Consider the following 25,514-nt stretch of genomic DNA (forward strand, 5'->3'; position numbering starts at 1 on the left):
ATAGTGGGTAGTCACACTGCTACGACCCAGTGCCCAGTGCGCTTAGTGAAAAATCCAGGAGATGCCTAGTGCTTGCAATACCCATGAATAGAATGAACAGGAGACAGCTGATCAACAATATTATTACTTCAGCAAAAGTGAACACGATTCAGTGGATACATCAGAGCTACAAGTTGGCCATCAAGCACCAGAATCAATAACTGATTCTACAGACCCCAATGCAGTGACTCCAGAAAACACTAATTTACCGATTACAGGATCAATAATATAGTTTAAAAACATACACCATATCATGGTTACTAAAAATACTAACTCTTTTTCTTAATATTATCTCACTTGTATGCAATTTTCTTTTGAAGGGAATGTAGCATACTGGAGCGAATATTAGACAACACCATAATATTTTATGGTGTTCAACCAAAAAGCAGTCCTAAAGTCTAGAAGTAACGCAAGACAGTCCCATTGGTGGCTCAACCAGAAGGCCAAATGTGCTATAAATTGCACAAAGGTCTTACATGATGTATTTTATGGGATTGCAATCAGCCTTCTGCCAGCTAACCTGTCCAACCCTTGGATCGGGACCTCCCCTGACAATTGTCACAATGACAGGAAATGAGGGTAAATCTCCCAAAGAGGAGTGCTAACAACAATAAACTTTAAATAAATTATAACCCTTTCCATACTATCACAGTAATAACATTTGGCTGGAGTTCTACTTTAAAGATAAAAACCTATTTTCAAGCACAACTGATGTTTATCTGTCTATATGTTCTGCCAAGTTGAGATTTGTGCATTAAACTGTCATTTGGGTCCGCTGGCTCTTTAACACATCAATACCTCCAGCTGGCCTCTAACTGAGGATTATCTTTTAATAAGGCTACATCTGCAATGGACTTCTATCACTGACCATGTGCAGGATTGCGAAAATCCCCCTAAAAGCTCAAGACATGTTAATCACAGATTTTAAAACCATTTGGTGCCAAATGAGAAAATTATAACAAAGTGAAGGAAACTTTTTATAAATGCTGTGGACAGCAACGATTGCCCTTGTGTGACCCTGAATTTTGGTGACTCACTAGTCATAGTGTGAGAATGGACATTGCTGCCAGGATAGAGGAATTGTTGTGCACTCACAACAAAATAATTGTTTCTTGTTTTTAAGGGATATATAATAATCCAACACAACTCCCCTAAGTGAATTTTCACTCAATAGAAAGATTTGCTGCAAGATCTGCAGCACAAAACACTCAGATAATCATATTCAGGTAATTTGGTCATCCACTACAATCTCGACCATCACTGATTACCACCTAGGAAGATATCCCTTTAAGGCTCCAATAGCTAATTTGGACGAGGCAAATTCACACTGCACTCCAATAAAAGGAAAGAGCTCAATAACAAGCTATTGAACAGTATCCAGCAACAGTGGCGTGGCATCAGAGCCTCCATTGGGTGGAGACATAGTGCTGACGTCACGTCACGTCAATACCACTGGATTCTGTGCATTGTTATTGAGCTCGCTTATGTTTGATAAATATTAACTTGGAATATTGCCTAATTATTATGCACTATTTTTGGTGCGGCACATTTGTTTTCTCTGTTTGGTATTTACAACTGCTGGTTCTTTAACTTTCTGAATATTGCTTGGTTTTGAAGAGCCACAGGTGCAATTTTATTGGAGATCCAGGCTGTTGCTTATTGTGTTTTAGTGTGCAGTCACACTTGTGCACGTGTTGTACTGTGTGTCAGCACATGGTACAAGGAGCAGTGTACACTATGTATTGGGTATGATCCATTTTAATTGAGACACCCCATAGCGCAAACTCACACAAAAGATTTTTTTTGCCTGTCCCTTCACATACCACAATGCATGCAATAGAAAACACCAGACAAATGTATCATTTTGGTCCAAAGCACTTTAAGGGTCAAAAGAAAGTGAGTGCCCTTATTCAAGAAAAAATGCACAGTTGTCGGCCATAAAAGATGAAGACCACAGCCAGTTTTCAATGTGCCCATCTCAGAGATGTGATCTAGGGCTCAAGACAACACTGAGCACTAAGATGGGTGTTACAGCCAGAGCTAACCCAAGACTCCTGCAGTGCAAGGATCTCCCTTCTTCTGTTTCATTCACTTTGGGGATCTGTGCTTTCTGACCTTCTGTTGCTTCTTCAATATTTTCCCACCAGTCATCTGATCACCAGTCATTAGCAGGGCAGCTGTGACATGAGGAAGCAAAGCACTCCTTCTACCAAGGTGATTGTCTCCACACAGAGATAAGGCATGATGAGTCATTAATGGGAGCAAATCAGGTTGACGGAGACCACAGTCAATACTGGTAACTTGTCCTTTGTCCTCTGCTTTCCCTAATTGGACACAGCTTCCACAGTTCAGGTCCTTTCTAATCTACTCCCCCCTGATGATGTCTACTGTGATGAAACGCGTAGGGTAGGACTAATGGACATTATGTCATCGTGCACACTTTTGCCAAACATTCGTATCCAACAGGACACCTTGCTGATCGGATGCATGTATTCTAGTACTGCCTATGCTGTTGTCATAATATGTAAGTGTACATCTGGCTTTTAATAAATTGCTTGTTTTAAATCATGGGTCTCCGAACTTTCTAAAGAAAAGCTCATTACCGTCCCTCAAACTAGGGGAGCTGGACTGTGGCTAGTGGGAGAAGAAAATGTCCTTGTGTCAGTGGGAGTAAACAATGCCCCATCATTGGTATTAGGGGGAGTGATAGTGCCCCATCATTGGAGAAATAGTGCCCCATCTTTTGTATCAATGGAAGGAATAGTGCCCCATCATTGGTATTAATGAAAGGAATAGTGCCCCATTGTTGGTATCATTGGGGGAATAATGGCCCATTGTCGATGTCAGTGGGGGGAATAATGCTGACAGTGGGAGGGATAATGCCCCGAGGGCCAGATAAAAACAAGCAAAGGGCCATGTCTGGCCCCAAGGCCACAGTTTGGAGACCATTCTTTGTTACCCTATGCAAGCAGTTCTTTCTTCTTTTATTCTGTCTGTGGGGAAACCCATGAACACCTTGTATGGAAGCATACAGGCCAGTGTGGTTGAGATCAGGAAGCTTCAACCCTTCATGTGCTGTTGGTCTATTTATTACACAATGGTTGTATAATTTTGGTAAGAGTCTGCAGCATGCATGAGATTGAGAACTGAACATTGGGTGTTTTCTTGAATAAACAGCTGTTTAACAAAATGTTCCCTGCTTTTCACTTTGGACTGAATAATTTTAATATTTTTTCTTTTGGATTTTTTATGGACACTGATGGTCGCTATGATGTGGTGATTGGTTCAGTTAATGTGAATCACATGTAATATTTTTTGGAGATCTTTATGCTTATATTTGTTCAAATGCAGTTATATGGATTCGGGTTTACATTGTTCACCTCACTAGACTATTTTTTATGTGAATATATTTACATGTCTGGATAGATATAGACAGTAGATTATGGTAGCGCTGCACTTTTTACTTTCAGTTGATTTCATTTGCTATCACAACTTTTAGTGCCAGCAGCTCATAGGTACTATATCAGAGTGCAGATTTTCTCCATACTTACTGTATATTGCTACCTTTGTAATCTACATAGCTACTCTTTAAAAACCTATATCTAAACATTTTTCTATTATTGGTAAATTCCTATAAGCTGTGATTTTTTTAAGGAAGCCTGGAGTTCAACTTTTACTCTGCCAAACTAAAGACCTTCAATATTTTATGTATCTTAATTCATAAAAGCATTCTGTCACCAGTTTTTCAATGTTAGAGATTAAGGATGAGCTGAGTGTATCTGTGTTTGGCTCGAGGCAGGTTTGGCTCCCAAATCCGAAATCTATGAAAGTCAATAAAATCTGAATGTTATAAAAAAAAGTAATGCCTTTTTATAGGCTAATAGGCAAGGAATTGTCAAACAAATAGTATCGGGTGTTTGACGCTGCCTTAAGAAACATGTTAGAAACATTTGTTTTTAAATTCCATTTAATGGGGAGCAGTGATTTTAATCATACTTTAAAGGGGAGCAATAACAATGCAAAATTATTTTATATAACATGCCTGGAGGTTGCCCTGAACCTGCCTGTGAAGATCTGCATCTGTTAAATGTACACAACCCACTATGGCAAAACAGACATTTACCATGAAAAAAAACGTGGTTTAAATTGCACTCATCTATACCAGACTCTTATCCTTAATGAGGGCCTGGTATGAAAAAAAGTGAGATGCCCCCCTAAAAAAAAATAAAATCCATGTCAGACCCTTATCTGACTGACCAGGAAAGCCCATGAACTAACTAAGCTATATTCCCTCAACATGGGGGGGGGTACCTTTCTAGCCCCCTGGCAAAGCAACCTAGCTCAATGGTTGTGGGGGTCAGCGGCAGGTGTTTATTGGAATCTGGAATCCTCCTTAAGTAGTAAGGGGGCCCCCATATATCACCCCAATATGAACATGACCTTATTTGGTTAGTGAGGTCACAGAGATCCCCTATCCCTTGTTGAGGGAATATAGTCTGGTATGGTCTGAACAGCAATTTGCAAGCTTTGCCACAGACTCTCTGTGTGCTGCCATGTGTAGAATTTTCATAAGCGCTTGAGGAGCATTAAAAACACTTCCCAAACGCCTGTATAGTGCCTGTTAACAAAGCTAGTGTGAACTTAGCCTTTTTTAGAACCTTTATAATGCTGGTAGAAAAATCAATCTTCTTCTCACCACGCTCAAGTAGAGCTAAGCATGAAGTGTCCCCCCCTCTGTAATGATTCCTCACAGTTGTTCAGCTCCCGCCCATGAAATTCTGTATTCCTAATGAATTACACTAAATTTGAGCCATGAGGGACCCAAACTTAACAAAAGTTGAAGAAAAAAATCAATTGAGCCATGTGGAAAATTAATAGTTGAATAGTGATTATTGCTGTTCGCATTCCCTGTTTGACAGCACCATTTTATTCACGCAGTAATGAGGGCTATGCTTGCCTGAATATTCCTCCATCCTCCATCCATGCTGTTAACCGGGATGGGGGAATAGATTGATTTTAAAGACATATTCAACTACTTTTAGCAAGAGAAATATGATAGCAGCAAGGCTGTTAGTGTCCACAGAGATAGCTACATCACCCATAGTGATAACACAGATATCAGCTGTAAGAAGCCATGCAACTGATAAAACCATGCAAGAAATTGGCCAGATCCCTTGCCAATTACAGCAGTACCATCAATTCATCTCTCCAACCAAAGAGCAATATCAACTTTCAAATGCAACCTCCAACTCACCGAAACCAACTTCTTATTTCCCAGATTGAGGTCAAGTCTTTAGCCATTGTCCCTCAGTGGTCTTCTCCCTAGGGTTTTTTTGCTGTCCTACATGCCTAAAGTGGTTGTAAACATTTACCTGTACCCAGTGAAGTGGTTGGTAATACAGAGCTCTACATCTAGATGGAAAGGTTCACTTTTTGGTTTCCCAGTGCTTCCTGGAATATCTCATACCTGCAATACCTGTAAAGCAAAGCTAAACCTGAATAAAAGCCTCTCAAAAGCTGCAGGTGCTGCAAGTGAGCTTTGTCATAGACTTCTATGGAGACTTCGGACATGCTTTGAAGCACCAAGAAAGTGACATGGGGTATAATTTTTGATTCAAAGCAAAAGCAACGTGTAAACAGGACTGTAAGCTTACCATTTTATTTAAAGACAGGGGCTTTGATTGGCATTCAGAGTGCTTGAGGCACGTGTAAACAAGCCCTTATGACTTTTCATATAGACCATGTTTTTCAGCAATCCATTTCCATTTCCAACCCCAGTTTTCAGCATGATTTTCATTAACCCACACCAACCAATAAAGCAGATCTCCCAGCCTTCATGATTTTTTTTCACTACTGTATCTAATTTCTTGCTGATTTTACACTTAGTTTTTAATAGGTCTCACTGGGTCCTAAGGTGACTATAGACTTAAAAGATACCCCACTTTTGCAAGAAAAAAAAAAAATCAAGAAAATAATATAGCATACGCAATTGCTACACAACCCATATTGTATTTTAATGCTATTAAACATTACCTTTGCTCTTAATCTGTGGCCGCTGTAACTTTCAGTGAAATTAAATGCAATATGACAACCTGGAGGTGTTTTGTAAACTGTTGGTGGGCAAAACACCCCCAGAAATGTAATTTCCTGCTTGTATGATTGGTTCACTGATCTTCCAAGAAGTCTATACTAACATACAAATCAAATATGCATCCCTAGCAATAGGAATTTCAGTTTTTTTTAGTCCCCAAGGGTTAAATATTTCTAAAGCGATGCAAACACTACATCTTTTCGCATGAAAACACTGAGAATGCATCAGGTGATTATAATGAACCAGATCTGCTCATTCAGAATCCGCCTGCATAAACAGTGCTGAAACAAAAAGCTATTTTTTCAGAGCAGAAAGGGGTAGGAATCTAAAACAAAGTTTGTTATAATCAATGCACTTGTATATAGATCCCCCAGATGGGATTAATTTTTCACAACAAAAATGGAGCTACACTTTAAAATGGTTGCAAAAATAGAAGGGGTTTTTTTTACCTTAATGTATTTTCTGCAGTATTCTGTGTGCAGCCTGCACTCCATCTTTCCTTAGGCTTCATGTACACAAGCCTACCCTAACTGCCGGCCGTGGGAAAACACAAATTGCTGCAAAACTGCAGCAAATATTTTTGTTGCGGTGTTGCCACGTTTTGCATTTTCCCGCGGTTGGCAGTCAAAACGTTCCTATCCTGAACACGATTCTTCAGGAGAGAGCGGTTTAACCTCACCTAAACACGGCAGCTCCTAAACTCTGCTAAAAGCCTATGTGTACATGGACATATAGGCTTTTATGGAGTTGAGTTTAGGAGGTTTGGCAAAAAAATGCTTGTGTACATGAAGCCTTCTACTTACCTGAGCCCGATCTTGACCCAGTACTGTGCCCCAGATCAGCTGCTCTCTCCGATCTCTCCCTCCTCACTGGCCATTGACTGCTGCTGTCAATCACAGCCTGTGTGGAGGGAGCGGGGGACAGGGCTGAGTCACACTTTGTGTGTCTATGAACACATACAGCATGTCTCGTGATCAAGCCCGCATGAGTGCCCCCACAGCAAGTTGATTGCTATGGGGGCACTCGTTGGAGCCAGGAGTACCAGTGGGGAAGCCCATAAGAAGAGTGGGGTTACTCTATACAAAACCATTGCACAGAGCAGGTTAATATAACATGTTTGTTCTCTCTACTTTTAACTCTCTACTTTCTCCACCCCCACCCAGTACCTCATTCACTGCTCACCAGATTGCAAATCATTTCATAAACAAGTTTGACACAATTCGTAGGGACATCGCCACTGCACAGACATCCATCCCACTTAGCATACCTTATACTAAACCTCCCTCAACACTTTCCTCTTTTAACCTTGCCACTACCGAAGAGGTCAATAAGGTTTGCTCAGAAGCCCATCTTACTACCTGCCCCCTGGATCCTGTCCCCTCACAACTACTATAGTCACCCTCTTCTTCCATCCTATGGTCCCTCACTCACATCTTCTATCTCTCCCTCTCTACTGGTGCCTTCCCCTCCCCTCTAAAGCATGTGCATATCACTCCCATACTTAAAAAGCCTTCCCTGGACCCCACCAACAACTTAAGACCCATCTCCCTGCTGCCATTTACCTCTAAACTCCTAGAACGCTTAGTCTACAATCGCCTGAGCTCCTACCTCACCGACAACAACCTTCTTGACCCTCTACAGTCTGGCTTTCACTCACTCCACTCCACTGAAACTGCCCTACTCAAACTCAGTAATGATCTACTAACTGCTAAAACCAATGGCCACTACTCCGTACTCTTACTACTTGACCTCCCTGCAGCTTTTGATACGGTTGACCATCCCCTCCTCCTCAAAAAACTCAACTCTCTTGGCCTCAGAGACTCTGCTCTCTCCTGGCTCTCCTCCTACCTATTGCAGCGCTCCTTCAGTGTTACCTATAACGCTGCCTCCTCCTCTTCACTCTCTCTTTCTCAAGGGGTCCCTCAAGGTTCTGTCCTTGGACCCCTTCTCTTCTCCATCTACACCTCCTCCCTTGGTCACTTGATAAACTCCCATGGCTTTAAGTATCATCTCTATGCTGATGACACACAAATCTATCTTTCTACCCCTCACCTCACCCCTTCAGTCTCCTCTTTCATTACTATCCTACTAAGTGACATATCGGCATGGATGTCACTCCACTTCCTCAAACTCAATCTTTCCAAAACTGAGCTCTTAGTATTCCCCCCAGCCCATGCCCCCTCCCCTGACTTCTCCATCAAGATCAATAACACAATCATCAGTACCTCCCCTCATGCCAGGGTACTAGGTGTAATCCTAGACTCCCATCTGTCCTTTCAGCCCCAAATCCAATCACTGTCCATTATGTCAGGAATGGTCTTATCTCTGGTAGTGCTGGGGCTTTCTTGCCTTGTGGGCTGCAATACCAGTGCTGGCCAGCGGGTGCTCTCAGCAGCCAGTGTCTCACTCCTGCAATCAGGCCATCACCTGAGGCTGATTGCAGGAGGTGTATTTAAGCAGGATCAGGCCTGCAGTCAGTGCCTTGGTGTATTGCTCCCTTGTGCCCTGTATTCTGTCTCCTGCCTGCCTGACGCTCCTGCTGGACTCTGACACTGCTTGCACTCTGCCCGTACCGACCCCAGCTATTCCTGACCACTTTTCTGCCTGCTCCTTTGTACCTTGTCTGCCCGTTAGCTACCGACCCGGCCTGCCTCACTGCGTTTGTGCTCCATACATATTTATATCAGTTAAGGTTTGGGTTTTGTTTGCACTTCGTTGTACATATTTATATTAGTTTAGGTTTGGTTTGTTTGCACTGCGTTTGTGTATTGTATAACCTTTAATAAATTATATTGTTTTACACCTTACTTGTAAGCCTGCGTTTCCCTGTGTCAGTCCACACATCTCTGGTCACACCCGGATCCCTGACAAAATCTTGTAGACTTCACCTCCACAACCGCTCCAAGATATGCCCCTTCCTAACCTCGGAAACCACTAAGCAACTTATCCACTCCCTTGTTATATCTCGCCTTGACTATTGTAACTCCGTCCTCATTGGCCTACCTCATCGCAGGCTATCCCCTCTTCAGTCTTTCATGAATGCTGCTGCCAGACTCATCCACCTTACTAACCGTTCTGTATCTGCCATCCCACTCTGCCAATCCCTCCACTGGCTTCCCATTGCCCAACGGATAAAATTCAAAACAGTAACAATAACGTATAAAGCCATTTATAACTCTGCCCAAAATTACATCACCGATCTTGTCTCTAAATATCGCCCAAACCGTACTCTCCGCTCCTCGCAAGACCTCCTACTCTCTAGCTCCCTTGTCTACTCCTCCCATGCTCATCTACAGGACTTCTCCAGAGCTTCCCCCATTCTCTGGAACTCTCTACACCAATTTATCAGACTATTGCCTACTCTGCTCACTTTTAGGCGATCTCTGAAAACCTATCTCTTCAGGGAAGCCTATCCTGCCCTCAGCTAATACTGGAAACTTCTACTCTTCCAACCAGTCCATCCCCCACAGTTACTACCTTTTGTACCACTATCGCCTCTCTCCTAGATTGTAAGCTCCAAGGAGCAGGGCCCTCAAATCCCTCTTGTATTGAACTGTATTGTTGCTGTATTGTCTCCCGTTATATTGTAAAGCGATGAGCAAACTGTTGGCGCTATATAAATCCTGTATAATAATAATAAAAAAATATGTTTATAATCACTTTAAGCCAGTTCGAACAATCTAACCTCCTCAGACTTCTAGTTTCTCATACATATTATGCTCAGCTAGGCATACACATTTGTGGGCAGGAGGAATAAGGATCAGTCATTTGCTCTTTCTAAGAGGGGGGACAACAGCAATCAGAATAAAAAAAGAAGATGCCCTGTGGGCATTTGTTGTGGTTTACGGAAATGCTTTGTAATCTTGCTGAAGACTACACGTCCTAAATCAGCAAACTAGCACCATCTGCTGGCAGCAAAATTTTTATAAATCAAGAATACTCTTTTATTTTATAGATTTTTTTCAAATAAAATACAACATAATTTACTTAATGGCTCTCGTCTTGGCAAATTTACCAACATCTCATTCCATATATTAACAGAATCAGAAAACCACCACCAGAAAATCTAGAAAATCTTTTTGGGTACTGCTCTCCTAGATTGTAAGCTCCAAGGAGCAGAGCCCTCCTATCCCTCTTGCATTGAACTGTATTGTTGCTGTATTGTCTCCCGTTATATTGTAAAGCTCTGGGCAAACTGTTGGTGCTCTATAAATCCTGTATAATACTGCACTTCTTAATAAGTGAACATTTATTATATAGCATTTGTTTCTACCTTAAAAGGGTTCAAGTACAGACCTGCAAATAAATCAATCTTTTTTTTTTTTTTTACAATTTCTAATTGGAAAATATCAGGCAATGATTATTTGTATCAAAACAAAACCATGGAAACACCATGCATGTAATATTCTCAGGGTCCCCTCCACTCACCCATGTACTGCCTCTGTATCCTCCTTGTGCAGACCATACCAGCCTGGATGGAAGTAATGCACTGCCACAGTCACAGCCACAAAAGGATTCTGGGAAGTGACATTAAACTCAAAGCAGAGGCAAGAATAATACCCCCACACTCTCACTGGTGTCTTGCTCAGCAATAATAACATCCTTCACTGGTGGCAAGGGTGAAATAAAAAACCCCTTAATTCCTTCATTGGTGTCAGTGAATACAATAATAACCCCCCCACACACACACACACACACTATTGGTATTAGTAAGTACATAAGTAACCCCCCCTTCATTGGTGTCAGTGAGTACAATAATAACCCCCCCACACACACACACACACACACACACGCACACTATTGGTGTTAGTAAGTACATAAGTAACCCCCCCCCCCCATTGGTGTCAGTGAGTACAATAATAACCACATACACACGCACACACACTATTGGTATTAGTAAGTACATAAGTAACCCCCCCTTCATTGGTGTCAGTGAGTACAATAATAACCCCACACACACACGCACACTATTGGTGTTAGTAAGTACATAAGTAACCCCCCCCCCTTCATTGGTGTCAGTGAGTACAATAATAACCCCCCCCACACACACACACACACACTATTGGTGTTAGTAAGTACATAAGTAACCCCCACCCCGTTCATTGGTGTCAGTGAGTACAATAATAACCCCCACACACACACACACACACACACACTATTGGTGTTAGTAAGTACATAAGTAACCCCCCCCTTCATTAGTATCAGTGAGTACAATAATAACCCCCCCACACACACGCACACACACTATTGGTGTTAGTAAGTACATAAGTAACCCCTCCCCCCTTCATTGGTGTCAGCGAGTACAATAATAACCCCCACACACACATTATTGGTGTTAATAAGTACATAAGTAACCCCCCCCTTCATTGGTGTCAATGAGTACAATAATAACCCCCCCACACACACACACTATTGGTGTTGGTAATTACATAAGTAACCCCCCCTTCATTGGTGTCAGTGAGTACAATAATAACCCCCCCACACACACATACACACACACACTATTGGTGTTAGTAAGTACATAAGTAACCCCTCCCCCCCTTCATTGGTGTCAGTGAGTACAATAATAACCCCCCCCCCCACACACACACACACTATTTGTGATTGTAAACCTTTCTTTTTCTCTTAAATAACAAAATGTCATACATAGCTGCTCTGTGCAGTGGTTTTGCACAGAGCAGCCCTGATCCTCCACTTCTCGGGTCACCTGATGGCAATCCTGGCTCCTCCTCTTCTTGGTATTCCACCATAGGGAGCTGCTTTCTATCATGGCACACCTGCGTGCTCAGTCCCGAGCCGACTCTGTGTGTATATTTGACACACACAGAACGAGGCTCAGCTCCTCCCCCTGCTCCCTCCTAACTGTCTGTGATTGACAGCAGCTGGAGCCACTGGCTCCTGCTGCTGTGTCTGAGCCAACGAGGAGGGAGAGAGCCTCTCATCCACATCACTGGATCGAGATCAGATTCAGGTAAAAATAAGTGGGGCTGATGGTTATGAGTGAATGCTGATATCGTGAAACGCGTCAATCATCATCTCCTCCGCTGTGGTTGTACTTGCCTGTCATTTTGGTTTTATACAATAAAGTGGATCGCTTTGGAGTGCAGCTGTCGGAATCCTTTTGTTTCCCATAGTGCAGCCTGCGTGCTGGGCTAGAACCCGATTGGAAAAACCTTCTGCCTTTATAACCACTTTAACCTCTTCAGTACAAGGCACTATTACTCTCTTCCTGCCCTGTCTTATTTTCAGTTTTCAGTGCTGTCGCACTTTGAATGACTATTGCACGGTCATGCAACACTGTACCCAAACTAAATTTTTATCATTTGGTTCACACAAATAGATCACAACTGGGTTTTTCATTTTTTTGCTAAAGAAACTGAAACATTTTTATTTAGTTTCCGTTATAAAATTTTGCAAATAAATAATTTTTTTTAGGCCAAAATGTATTCCGTTACATTGATTTGGTGAGAATAACCCAAGTCAGTGTAAATTGTTTAGTCTGTAGGAAAGTTATAGAGTCCACAAACTATGGTACTGTATATATCAGAAAATCGATCAATCCTGCTGTTCTGACGGCCAATCTCATTTCTTGAGGCACAAAAATGTCAGGACGGTACAGATATCCCCCAAATTACCCCATTTTTGGAAAGTAGACAGTCTAAGGTATTTGGTAAAAGGCATGGCAAATTTTTTGAAGTTGTAATTTTTTGTCATAATATTTTGGAAAACGAAGAAATTAAAAACAAAATCTAAATTTTTTTTCATTATTTTACATACTGTCACCAGTGCAGTACAGTGTCATCATATGCAGTACCTGGTGTGATCAGGGATACTGACTGGTGACATTATGAAAAACATTTTTTTAATTAAATATTTTTTTTTTAATGATTTTTTTTTTTTTATAATACACAGTGACCAGCGTAATATAATGTTACCATGGTAACATTGTACTACTCTGGGGAAGTGATCAGTATTTGTTTTACACATTATGATTGCTTATAGCAATAAATTTCATTGCAAGAAGTAAGCATTTTACAGAAAAACATCGGTTCATTCAGTTTGTTTTGTTGTGATTAGCTGTGATTGGCCACAGCTAATCACATGACACAGATGGGTTGTGATTGGCCCAGTCTGTACCATGTGAGTACTGTGACCAATCAACACAATTGTATACAATGGATGGCATTAAAGGAAGTCATTTATTGTTTACAATTGGCTTGTGACCTGCTGTGATTGGTCACAGCGGTCACATGGTACTGGTACAGGCCGGTACACTGTTCAGTCATCAGTTGTGTCCAATGGTCACAGCTGGTGACAGATCTTGCGACAGCGCAGCCCTGCAGTGTGCAAAGTGGCGATCCAGGAGGGCATCAAAATCCCCTGTAGTGCTTCCTCCACAGGGGTCACTGGTATTAACTGGTTCTTCCCTAAGAGTACAGAGGCTTCCTGTCCCTGCAAGTACCAGCAATCACATCAACTCCAATAATACAGTGTAGGGGATGTCTTTTTTAGATTTATTGCCTGAAGAAACTTTAGCAGGAGAGGTCATTGGATACTCAAAAATAATTAGCACATAGCAATGAGAAGATACTCTTCTACTTAAGCAATTGTGAGTATTGGACAGTCTAAGACCTCCCAACTAGAGGCCATGAGGCAAGTTTTTGTGGCATCCCGCTATTTTGAGCATATGCACAACTACTGGTATTAAATGCAAATTTCAGAACAGTCAAAGGGATCAATTTAGGGTCTTTACACACAAGTCCCCAGGACAGCTACCACCTTCCAGCTTCCTCCGGACATGGTCCAGTGAGTGGGACAATCCTTCTCCAGACCAGATCTCTTGTGGTGAGGTCCTGCAAACAGCTTCTAGGAAGATCCATCCAGGCTCTCAGACCTTACACTGCTGGGGCCTCTAGAACAGTTGCTCAGTCTATGGGCTGCCTGAGGGCAGCAGCTCCTCAGGCTCTGGAACCCTCCTGGGGAGACAGAACCCAGCATTCCTTTGCTTCAGACTATTTATCATTTTTCCAACCCCTTTCTGGACAGTCCTCTCCAGGGATTGGATGGCGCATGATAAATATTAAGGAGTGGGCCAATGGCGTCAACAGAAAGTTTACGAGCCGCCATCTTGGGAATTCCTGAACACATTGAAAATACATTATAACAAGGATTTTTTACTGTGGTGTCCCAGCAGGACACTTTTAAATGTGAGTGCACTTTGTTTTTTTAATAAATCACGCTATATTTATATACTACACTATGGCAAGCGTTTCTTGGAGTCATGTATGCAGTATACCTACCCGGGTTAACAGGGAAAGGCGGTATTTGACCTATGCAATATGGGTCATAAAAGAAGGTGAGAGTATATATGTATGTCTCTGGTGGAGTAGCACCTATAGGAATATATGTGGATATAAGCAATAAAGAGCACTTGTTTGTGAACAAATTATAAAGGCATGGATAAAGCACACATTATGGACTTTTAGGTTGTATTCGGTGTATTCACCATTGTTGCAGAATCACATGGTCTGGATGCTTTAACTACATGCCGCCCAGCCACTGTACATATACGGCGGCAAGGCGGCACTCGCAGGCAAAACCACATTTTAAAACGTGTGTTTTGTAAACAAATAGGGGGCGCACGCGAGGCGCTCCGCCGCCCTATCTGTCCCGCGGATCACCGTCGCAGATGTCAGTCGCCGGGTCACAGCCACTCCTTAGCGGCTATGTCCCGGCGATCGGCGGCAAACAGTGACAGAGAGCACAGCTGCAGTAGCTGTGCTGTCTGTCATTTCCCTGTCAGCTCGAGAATGAGCTGATCGAGAAAGAAAAGTTTCTCTTTCTCGATCAGCCTTGTCCCGTTCAGTACACACCCCCACCCCCTAGTAAAACACTCCCCTCACTCCTATAACCCTTCCCTGCAAATTAAAGTTAACCCCTTCCTCCCCATTAGTACAGTGTCAGTGTTTTTTTTTTTTGCACTGATCACTGTATTAATGTTTTTGGGGATGTCAGTGACCCCATGTCAGTAACCCCCAATGTCAGAATGTCTGCCACAGTCCCGCAATCCCGCAGTCCCGCCATAAGTCGCTGGTCGCTGCCATAAGTCCCTGATCGCCGCCATAATTCGCTGATCGCTGCCATTATTAGTATAAAAAAAACCCTAAAAATCCCAGTATCTTTCCCGCCATTTGTAAACGCTATAACTTTCATGTAAACCAATTAATTTACACGTATTGGGATTTTTTTTTTAGCAAAGACATGTCGCAGAATGCATTTTGGCAGAAATTTATGACTAAATTTGATTTTTGCATTTTTTTTTACTGGACATGTTTTATAGCAAAAAGTCCAAAATATTGTTTTTTTTTCCTCAAAATTGTCAGCCTTTTTTTTTATAGCGCAAAAAATAAAATCCACACAGGCGATCAAATACCACTGAAAGAAAGCTCAATTTGTGGGAAAAAAAGGATGTAAATTTCATTTATGTACCGTATTGCATGACCACACAATTGTTCGTTAAACTAGCGCAGTGCTGTATAGCAAAAAAATGGCGTAAATTGCAGTATCTATACCATAGTTTGTAGACGCTATAACTTTCACACAAAGCAATCAATATACACTTATTGGGATTTTTTTTTACCAAAAACATGTAGCAGAATACATTTTGGCCTAAATTTATAACTAACTTTGAGTTTACTATATATTTTTTATAGCTGAAAGTAAAAAATATTGTTGTTTTTTTTTTAATTTTTGGCATTTTTTTGTTCATAGCGTGAAAAATAAAAAGCGCACAGGTGATAAAATTACACCGAAATAAAGCTCTATTTGTGTGAAAAAAAGGATGTAAATTTCGTTTGGGTGCAGCATTGCATGACCGCGCAATTATCAGTTGAATTAGTGCAGTGCCGAGTAGCAAAAAGAGGCCTGGTCATTAAGGGGGGTAAATCCTCTGGAGCTCAAGTGGTTAATTCATATATGAGGTTATAGAGATATATGCGCGGCACTATTTTATGACATATGATAAATATTAAGGCTGGTTATTTGCATCTCCCTCCCTAAGCTCTGGAAGCTTACTCCAGAGAAAGAGAGAAGTAAACTCCCAGCCTGTAAAAACCTTGAACACACAAGGACAAATGATCACTGCTCCCTTGATTGCAGGAGCCAAAACCTAAATGTATCTAGCATCCTACACTAGAAGGGTGCTTCATCCACCCTCCCTTTCATTACTTTAAGCAGATATAATAATGAGAATAATGAGCTTCTTCACTTTTGTCAGTGGGCACAATAATATCCCCGCCCCCCCCACTTTCATTGGTGTCAGTGATCATAACAATAGCCCCCAACCTCCATTGAACCTCCCTGGAGGTATTCCCGAGTGTAGCTCGGGGTAAAATTTCAGCACCACAAGTGGTAACCCCGAGCTACACACAGGAATACCATGCAATGTTGCTCCGGGATCCTTCGATCACTTACTTTGTCCTTCGCTCCCACGATATCCCCCTGCAGTATCCCTGGCCATCTCCTCCGGCCGATGCCAGCATCCGTCTTCCGGGTTCCGTTCCCTGCGACATCGGGATGTATGGGACATACGGGGGATGGAACCGGCGGGAAATTTTAAAATTTTAAAAAGTGACATTCCCTAAATTCACTAAACTCACATAGTAGAACATTACTGTATCAAACCATTTCACATACATTTTGTCCCGAGTGCTTTGTCCTGTGCCCTGCCTGCATTTTTACTGTTCTTTCTGCCTGGAAACTGAGAAACGTCCATGGCGTCCAAAAAGCGTCCTTTTAGGTTTTAGACCGGCTAGAGAACAGCGATAGTAAATTAGAACTACTTGCAGAATTGAGTGATAATGATTCGTGAGGAAATTTGTCATCAGACACTGAAAATGATTTTGCGACTAAGATCAGTGATGTGAGAACTTGGCGCTCTATTTCAAATTTCAGTGTTTTTGGTTTGATTACATTATTGAATTAAATTTATTATTATTTTTTTTTTTAGCAGGGGCGATTTTTGGCTGGAAAAAAACCCAAGACTAGTGGGTTTCTAGAGTTTTTTTTAGCTCTAACACTGCAAAACGTGGTAAAACATGGTAAACCAGCATTTTGGGACTTTTTTTGAGCAAAAAATATATTTTGGGGGGTAAAAAAAAGCTAAAAAAATGCAACCACGAAAAAAACGCGGCAAAATGCTAATGCAAAAGAGCTAAAAAACTCAAGTTTTTAACGTGACTTTACACAGCTAACGTTACCAGTGTTATTAAAACGCCGCGTGTGCCTTACATCCCGGTCACATCAAACCTGACTTTGAAATCGTGCGACTTACAGTGAAGTCGCACGATTTCAAAGTCGGGGGACCCGCCGATTTCATGTGCAATTTACAAAACATTTGATACAGATATCTATGCAAATCGCACCAAAAGTAGTGCACATGGGCATCCCTAGGGTTGGTGTCACCTGGGGCGGTAACACTTGGTGACACCCCCTCTGACGACCCCCGCAGGATGGATCGGATCTGCGTATTGAGCATAATGGATCAGAGTCTGATCCATTATCCTCCATCCACAGATCCGATCCATCCTGTGGGGATCGTCGGCATGCATCCTATACGGGGTTAACTGATCTCTCCATGAAAAGGTAAGTTTTAAAGCAAGCCGCCGATCCCCGCAAGATGGATCGGATCTGCGGATTGGGGAGGATAATGGATCAGACTCCAATCCATTATGCTTCATCCGCAGATCCGATCCATCTTGCGGGGATCGGCGGCTTGCTTTAAAACGTACCTTTTCGTGGAGCGGGTCCGGTGTCACTCCGTGCGATGGGGGTCACTAGATGCGGCGCTCAACCCTCACATGTACTACTTTTGCGGCCAATAGGGTACGACTTGGCATGCGATTTGCAAATCGCATGGCATGCACATCGCATGCCAATTGGCACCCAGTGTGACCGGGGTTTAATGCAGGCCATAGACGGGTTGTTTATCGGCCGATTTTTCGTGCAGACAAAAAATCGGCCAATATTCACGCCGTTATGCCAGCCATAGGCGGTTCGAAAATTGGACGATTTTCGCACTGTTAGCGGGTTAATTGGTCGGCCGTTTTTGGGTTTTTTGCACTTTGAGATTATCAGTCATGTTGGAAAATTTGCTGCCAATTTGGATGATCGGCCGATTTTCCCGGCAATGATGGCCAAATCGGCCGATCGTTTTAATGATAAAAAATCTGCGCATGAGCCGTGACGGGAAAGAAGTTATGGGGTGAACTTTATCATTTAGTCGGCCAATTTTTTTAATCGTTGGTGGTAACGTCGGCCAAACAAACAACCGATTTTTCGTTTATCATTCGAGAACTGGCCGAAGAAAAAAATTGCCCGATTTTTGCACCGTTAGTGGGTTAATTGGTTGGCCACTTTTTCTGGCTTTTGGCACATTTTTTTTTTATCGGTAAAGTTGGAAAATTCGCAGCCAATTTTAATGATCGGCCGATTTTTCCGGCAATGATGGTCAAATCGGCCAATTGTTTTATCGATAAAAAATCTGCGCATGAGCTGTGACCTGCAAAAATAAGAAAAAGAAGAAGAAGAATTCCAGTCCGCTATTATATTTTATATGAAAAGTATTGCGGTTGCAACAATGTATCTATTTGTATCTGAATAAAAAGATCTGTATCCAAAATGGATACAAATGGATACATTGTTGCAACCGCAAGACTTTTTCATGTAAAATAAATTAGCGGAGCTGACTGCAAGGGACAGATGTAAAAATGCTGTCCGTAGATGGGACGAAAATCTCCCGATTCTTTTACCGACGGTGGTAACGTCGGCCGATTGAACGACCGATTTTTCTTTTTTTTTAAAAAAAAAAAATTTGGCCGATTTTCGCACCGTTAGTGGGTTAATTGGTTGGCTGTTTTTTGGGTTTTGGCACATTTTTTTTTATCAGTGAAGTTGGAAAAAAATCGGCTGATTTTGCCGATCGGCCGATTTTCCCGGCAATGGTGGACAAATCGGCCAATTGTTTTACAGATAAAAAATCTGCGCATGAGCCGTGGCCTGCAAGAAGAAGAAAAAGAAGAAGAAAAAGAAGAAAAGAAGAAGAATTCCAGTCCGCTATTATATTTGACATGAAAAAGTATTGTGGTTGCAACAATGTATCTATTTGTATCCGAATAAAAACATATATATCTGAAATGGATACAAATAGATACATTGTTGCAACCGCTATACTTTTTCATGTCAAATATCTGCAGGGACAGAAGTAATTAAATTCCGGTCGTAGACGGGACGAAAATCAGCCGATTTTTTAACCGTTGGTGGTAACGTTGGCCTATTGAAGCACCGATTTTTCTTTTTTTTTTTTTTTTTAATGGCTGGTTTTCAACCCGTCTATGGCCTGCATCAGTGGGGCCCGCCCGTCGGCCATTTTTCGTGGATCGTCTTGTTTACTTTAATCAGTCATGCTAGAAAATCCATGAAAAACGGCCGACGGGCGGGCCCCACTGATGCAAGCCATAGACGGGTCAAAAACCGCCTGTTTTTTTAAAAAGAAAAATCGGTCGTTCAATAGGCCGACGTTACCACCAACGGTAAAAAAAAATCGGCCGATTTTCGTCCCGTCTACGGCCGGCATTTAATTACTTCTGTCCCTGCAGAAAGCTCCGCTATTATATTTGACAAGAAAAAGTATAGCGGTTGCAACAATGTATCTATTTGTATCCATTTCGGATACAGATGTTTTTATTCAGATACAAATGGATACATTGTTGCAACCGCAATACTTTTTCATGTCAAATATAATAGCGGACTGGATTTCTTCTTCTTTTCTTCTTCTTGCAGGTCACGGCTCATGCGCAAATTGTTTATCGGTAAAAAGATTGGCCGATTTGCCCATCATTGCCTGAAAAATCGGCCGATTTTTTTCCAACTTCACCAATAAAAAAAATGTGCCAAAATCCCGAAAAACGGCCGACCAATTAACCCACTAACGGTGCGAAAATCGGCAGATATTTTTTTCAGCCGAAAATTCGGCCGATTTTCTCCCCGTCTATGGCCTGCATTGGTCGGCAATGTCAGCTCCCAGCACAACTTGGCTTTGGCTTCCATTACTCCCATTGACAGTCCTCCGCCCTCTAGCGGCTGTACATAGCATGCTTGGTGGGCGGGGTTGCTCGTCATGAAATCTCACAGACTCCTCCCACAAGTCCCAGAATCCAAACTGGAGGTTTCGTTCTGTGGACGTGCTGACGTATGCGAGCGGGTTAGCCAATGGGCGTTAGCGCTGCGTTCAGTGTGACAGGTGTCATGGCCGCCTCCTGGAGATGCCGGACTAGAGCGATGACCGGGCTGTTGTGGAGGACGTGGGGCGCAGCTCTGTGTGGGAACCGGCGATCGGCGGTGCTGTGGCCCCGGTCACGGCTGGAGAGCATTAGTCGAGCAGCCAGCGGCTCAGTGTGTGTGGATGTGGGGGAGAGGTAATGTATGGTGGAGGAACACACGTGGGGCTCAGGGCTGCATGCTGCGTCTCCTACTCGGTGTAATGGCACCCAGACAGCTAGAGGGAGATTCAGCTTCGGGCAAAACTTGGTATTGCTGTCTGTGCCCTTGTCATAGGGAGTGCCACCTTCTCTATTTGTTTTCCATGATCATTGAAAGTAAATCCTAAATTTTGGGTTGTCTACATACCAGTAATAGAGGAGAAATCTCCCAGTGGGGACACTAGTTCTGGTGACAGCCACCTTGCAGAGATTTCCTCTCGCTTCCTGTTTTGACTATGGGACAGGAAGTGAAGGAAATCTCTACATCGGGACACAGATGGACAAAAAAAAAAAACCTGACGGGGTATAATCCTCCATTACCCTATCCAAAATGAACAATAAATCACCTATAGTTACACTTTTATTGGCCTCTGGTGTTCAAAAACAATGAAAAAAAAACATTTCAACACTTCTTGGTCAGTTTACTAAGGCTCGGTTCACACTGCTGCGACTTGGGATCCAACTTGTGAGACCCAAAGTCTTATGATCTGTAAAATCCCATGTTAGTCAATGAGAGCTGTCTTTAATTAGCACTTCTGAAGCCATTCTGACTTTAGACAAGGTTCTTGTACTACTTCAAGGCAACTTCTATTCAACTTGTGCCCATAGACTTTAATGGTAGTCACCTCCAAGTTGGATCCGCCTCTATATTGATGTGATTTGGATTTGACATTACAGGCCAGGCAAAGCCGCATGGCATAAAAGTCGTGCATCAAGTTGCATCAAAGTCGTACTTGAGCTGCATCAAGTCACCTGGCAAAGTTGCACCGTTAATAGCTCATTTTGGTCTAGGTCAGGGATAGGCTACCTGCGGCTCTCCAGCTGTTGCAGGACTACAAGTTCTATCATGCCTCTGCAAGTCATAGCTGTAACTGTCAGTTTTGTAATGTTGCAATGCCTCATGGGAAATGTAATTCCACAACAGCTAGAGAGCCGCAGGTTGGCTACCCCGGGTCTAGGGGAACAAAAAAAGAAATGTGCTTCCCTGATCTTCCCCACAGCTTCTTCTCCCCCACACTGCATTGGTCTGGGGTCCTGACGTCATCTAGGCCAAAGCAGGGTTCATAGCCCTGCAATGGACGTGATGACACCAAGGGGTTCAAACTAGCACACAGGCTGCGGGTTGGTTTTAGGTGTAGGAATCGCACCTGTTCCTGCAACTACCTGCAGCTTAATCACGCTGCTCTTGCGAGACGCCCTGGGCTGCTATTCATTCAGCACGATTGCTGGTGTAGGAAAAGACCATGCGGTTTCATCTGCAAGTGCGTTTTGGTAAAGGTGCATGCACCTTTTTTTTTCTGTGAAACATGGGCACAGCAATCCATTCACATGAATTGGCTGCTGTGCCCACACTAGTGTGAACCTAGCCTTAAGCTATGCAGTGTAGATGCAGCTCCATGGCAAGGGTTCATTTTTCAGTTGCCTGGAGCTAACACCCCCCCCTCCCCAAAAAAAAAAATAAAAAAACAATGCTCACTTTATTTAGGCTAGTAGTTCCTAAACTGTGACCTATCCTTGCCTCTAACCAGCCTACCCCGGTACAAATCATTAGTAAGACCTCACCTGGAATATGCAGTTCAGTTTTGGGCACCAATTCACAAAAAGAACATTGGGGAACTGGAGAAAGTACAGAGAAGGGCAACTAAAGTGATAAGAGGCATGGAGGAGCTCAGCTATGAGGAAAGATTAGAGGAACTGAATGTATTCTCTCTTGAGAAGAGGGAATTAATGGAGGATATGATCAACATGTATAAATACATAGGTGGTATATATAGTGAACTCAGAGTTATTCACTTTAAGGTCATCACAGAGGACTCTTTATATCTGGAGGAAAATAGATTTAATCTCCAAATATGGAAAGGCTTCTTCACAGTAAGGATGGTGAAAATGTGAAGTAGACTCCCTTGAGATCTGAATCTAGCCAGCTCAGTAGATTGCTTTTAAAAAAAAAAGGCCTGGATTTTTTCCTAGATACACAGAATATAACTGGTTACTCCTATTTATAGGTTAAGTGGATGCAGAGAATATCCGATTGCTTCTTGGGGGATCAGGAAGGAATTTTTTCCCCTGCAGGAGCAAATTGGAGCAAGCTTTATTGGGGTATTTTGTCTTCCTTGGGATCAACTGTGTGTGTGTATACACACACATAACACATAAAATGCTCAGCATAAATGAGTACACCCCTTTTAATTTTAATCAATATCTCAATGAACACGAGAACAATTTCCAAAATTTTGACAAAACTGAGTTTTATACACTTGTTTAGCTCATTACATGAAAGTAAGGTTAGTAATGAAACTTCGATTACAAAATCTTCACTTTTACTCAAATTAGTTGATGCAAAAATGAATACACCCCACAACAAAACTACTACATCTTGTATTTTGTATGACCTCCATGATTTGTAAGGACCGCACAAAATCTTCTAGGCACGGAATGAACAGGTTGGTGACATATTGCAACATCTATCTTTTTCTATTCTTCAAGAATGAGCTCTTTTAGAGCCTGCATGCTGGATGGAGAGTGATGCTCAACTTGTCTCTTCAGAATTCCCCATAGGTGTTCAGATCAGGAGACGTACTTGGCCTCTGAATCACTTTCACCCTGTTCTTCAGAAATACAACAGTGGCCTTAGATGTGTGTTTTGGATCATTGTCATGTTGGAAAAGTGCTTGACGTCCCAGGATACAGAGTGATTGTAGCATCTTCTCTTTAAATATAGAGTAGTACAGGGCTTAACATTTCAAGTCCTGAGATACTAGCCAGGCCTTAAGAGGTACTCGCCACCAACAAACACACACAGAGATACACACACGCACAGAGACACATGTACGTGCACATGTATACACACACAGACATGTATGTACACACACATACAGACACTTGTATACACACACAGGCACGTATAGACATGCATACACACAGATACATGTACATACACAGAAATATACACGCACAGACACATGTACGTACATACACACATGTACATGCACACACAGTGACATGTACACACACATACATGTACAGATACACAGACACATGTACATGCATACACAGACACACACAAACATGTACACGCACGCAGGCAAAGTGCTCTCTCCTCTCCCCAGAAGCCACCACTGGCTGACATAGAGGATCATGTGACCAGAGTGAGCTAAAATTAGGTAGACACACACACACACACACACACCTCTCTATAAAAAGTTGCAGTATTTCGTTGTTCACACACACAGCCAGGTACTGCACTCTAGGGGGGGGCAGAGAGCACAGCACACACTCCTTGCTTTGCTTTCACTGCTCTCAGCTGTTGAGCATTCTGACAGCTCCCAGTGCCAATGACAGATCTGGCCTGAGCTCCGAGCCTGCTCAGCAAGATAGCTCTGGGGGACAAACTCGCTCCCATTGGCGAGCGGGCGAGTGGAAATTTTAAGGCCTGTACATCTGTGAATTCATGATACCATCAATGAAATGCAGCTCCCCGACACCAGCCACTCATACAGCCCCACACACCATGTTTCATTTTCTCCTAAGACTTTCATTGGGGTGTATCCATTTTTGCAACGTGGTCTTAAATGAATTTGTTAGGAAAAATGCTTTGTTTATTACAGGTACTTATATAACGCCATCAATTTATGCAGTGCTTTACATATATATTGTACATTCACATCAGTCCCTAACCCTCAAGGGGCGTACAATCTAAGGACCCTAACTTACATTCATGCATACACATATTGGGGCCAATTTAGGCAGGATCCAATTTTAATAAAGAACAAAAGAAAAGAGCGCACCAACCTTGCGCATTACCTCAGTAAACAGGTCATGTATTTATTAATAAATTATACTCACAAAAGTAGCAGTAAAGGCATATAATATCCATAGCCAACACAGGGTTAAAAGTCACATGCGAGTTCCATCCGGAAGGGAGATAAACTCTTGGTCAAGCTAACGCGTTTCGAAGGGTGATCCCTTCTTCCTCAGAGCTGGATTATAGATAGAAATATTCAATTAGGTTTCAGTTCCTATTCATAGGAGGCATTCAGCCACTATGTGTCAGTGTTTCTGTCAGTTTTCCCTCTGAGGAATGCTGATTAACGGCTCTCCTCTCCTCACGAGCTGACAGCGTGACAGTTTGTGAGGAGAGGAATGCGGATAACCGACATTCCCTTATTTACATGCTTACATGATTGGACACAGCTGATCACATGACCGAGCCAAAGTCATCGGCTCTTTCTGCTGATCGGTGATCCGCTGTGTCCCAGGGACACAGCACATCACCTATCGCCGCACTGCGTGTCCCCGCAGGTCATATGACGTTCTCCCAGAACGAGCGAACCGCTGCACTCCCATCATTTCCTTATATGGCGAGTGGGAGGCGGTTAAGGGGGTATTTCTTCTCAATAACCACAGGCGTAAGGAACATTCTTTTCACGGACCATCACACTAAAGTATCATGAGTTGTAGATTTAATATTTTTTTAGCAGGGTTTCCCTGAGACTGGAAAGGTATTGCATAGGTTCCTCTGTGTTGAATAGTTTGAAAGAGGCTGTTCTAGGCCATCTTTTATTTCAACTGCTGAGGCTTTTTTTTTTAATCACCACTGACCCTGAGGTATTGGCACTGCTACTGATGTGGGGCATTTTCTAACCACTGACCATAGTCTTTCCCCCCAAAGTGTAAAGGACAGTGCACTGACCCGCTTTTTCAAATGTAAGGGCCCCTCATCTAGGGCGGGTAGGTGATCTGTCACACAGTAAGTTCTCATATACGTGATGTTTGTCTTCATTAAAAAAACATCACTTGCAGGTCTGCAAACCGTCTTTGCTTTTAATAAAGCAATGACAATGCAG

General features: G+C 42.5%; 1 protein-coding gene across 1 annotated transcript in view; it reads left to right on the forward strand.

The window, feature by feature from the left end:
* Positions 1 to 20,393: 20,393 nt before the first annotated feature.
* Positions 20,394 to 25,514, forward strand: part of PNPT1 (polyribonucleotide nucleotidyltransferase 1) — a 68,451-nt gene continuing 63,330 nt past the window's right edge. The window contains exon 1 of the mRNA XM_089669229.1: positions 20,394 to 20,604. Within this exon, the coding sequence (XP_089525355.1) occupies positions 20,399 to 20,604 (206 nt within the window). The 5' untranslated portion in view covers positions 20,394 to 20,398. The remainder of the gene's footprint in view (positions 20,605 to 25,514) is intronic.

The sequence above is a fragment of the Staurois parvus genome, unplaced genomic scaffold (assembly GCF_062004578.1).
Source record: "Staurois parvus isolate SC_StPar_1 unplaced genomic scaffold, SC_StPar_1.0 ptg000070l, whole genome shotgun sequence".
Taxonomy (NCBI): Eukaryota; Metazoa; Chordata; class Amphibia; order Anura; family Ranidae; genus Staurois; species Staurois parvus.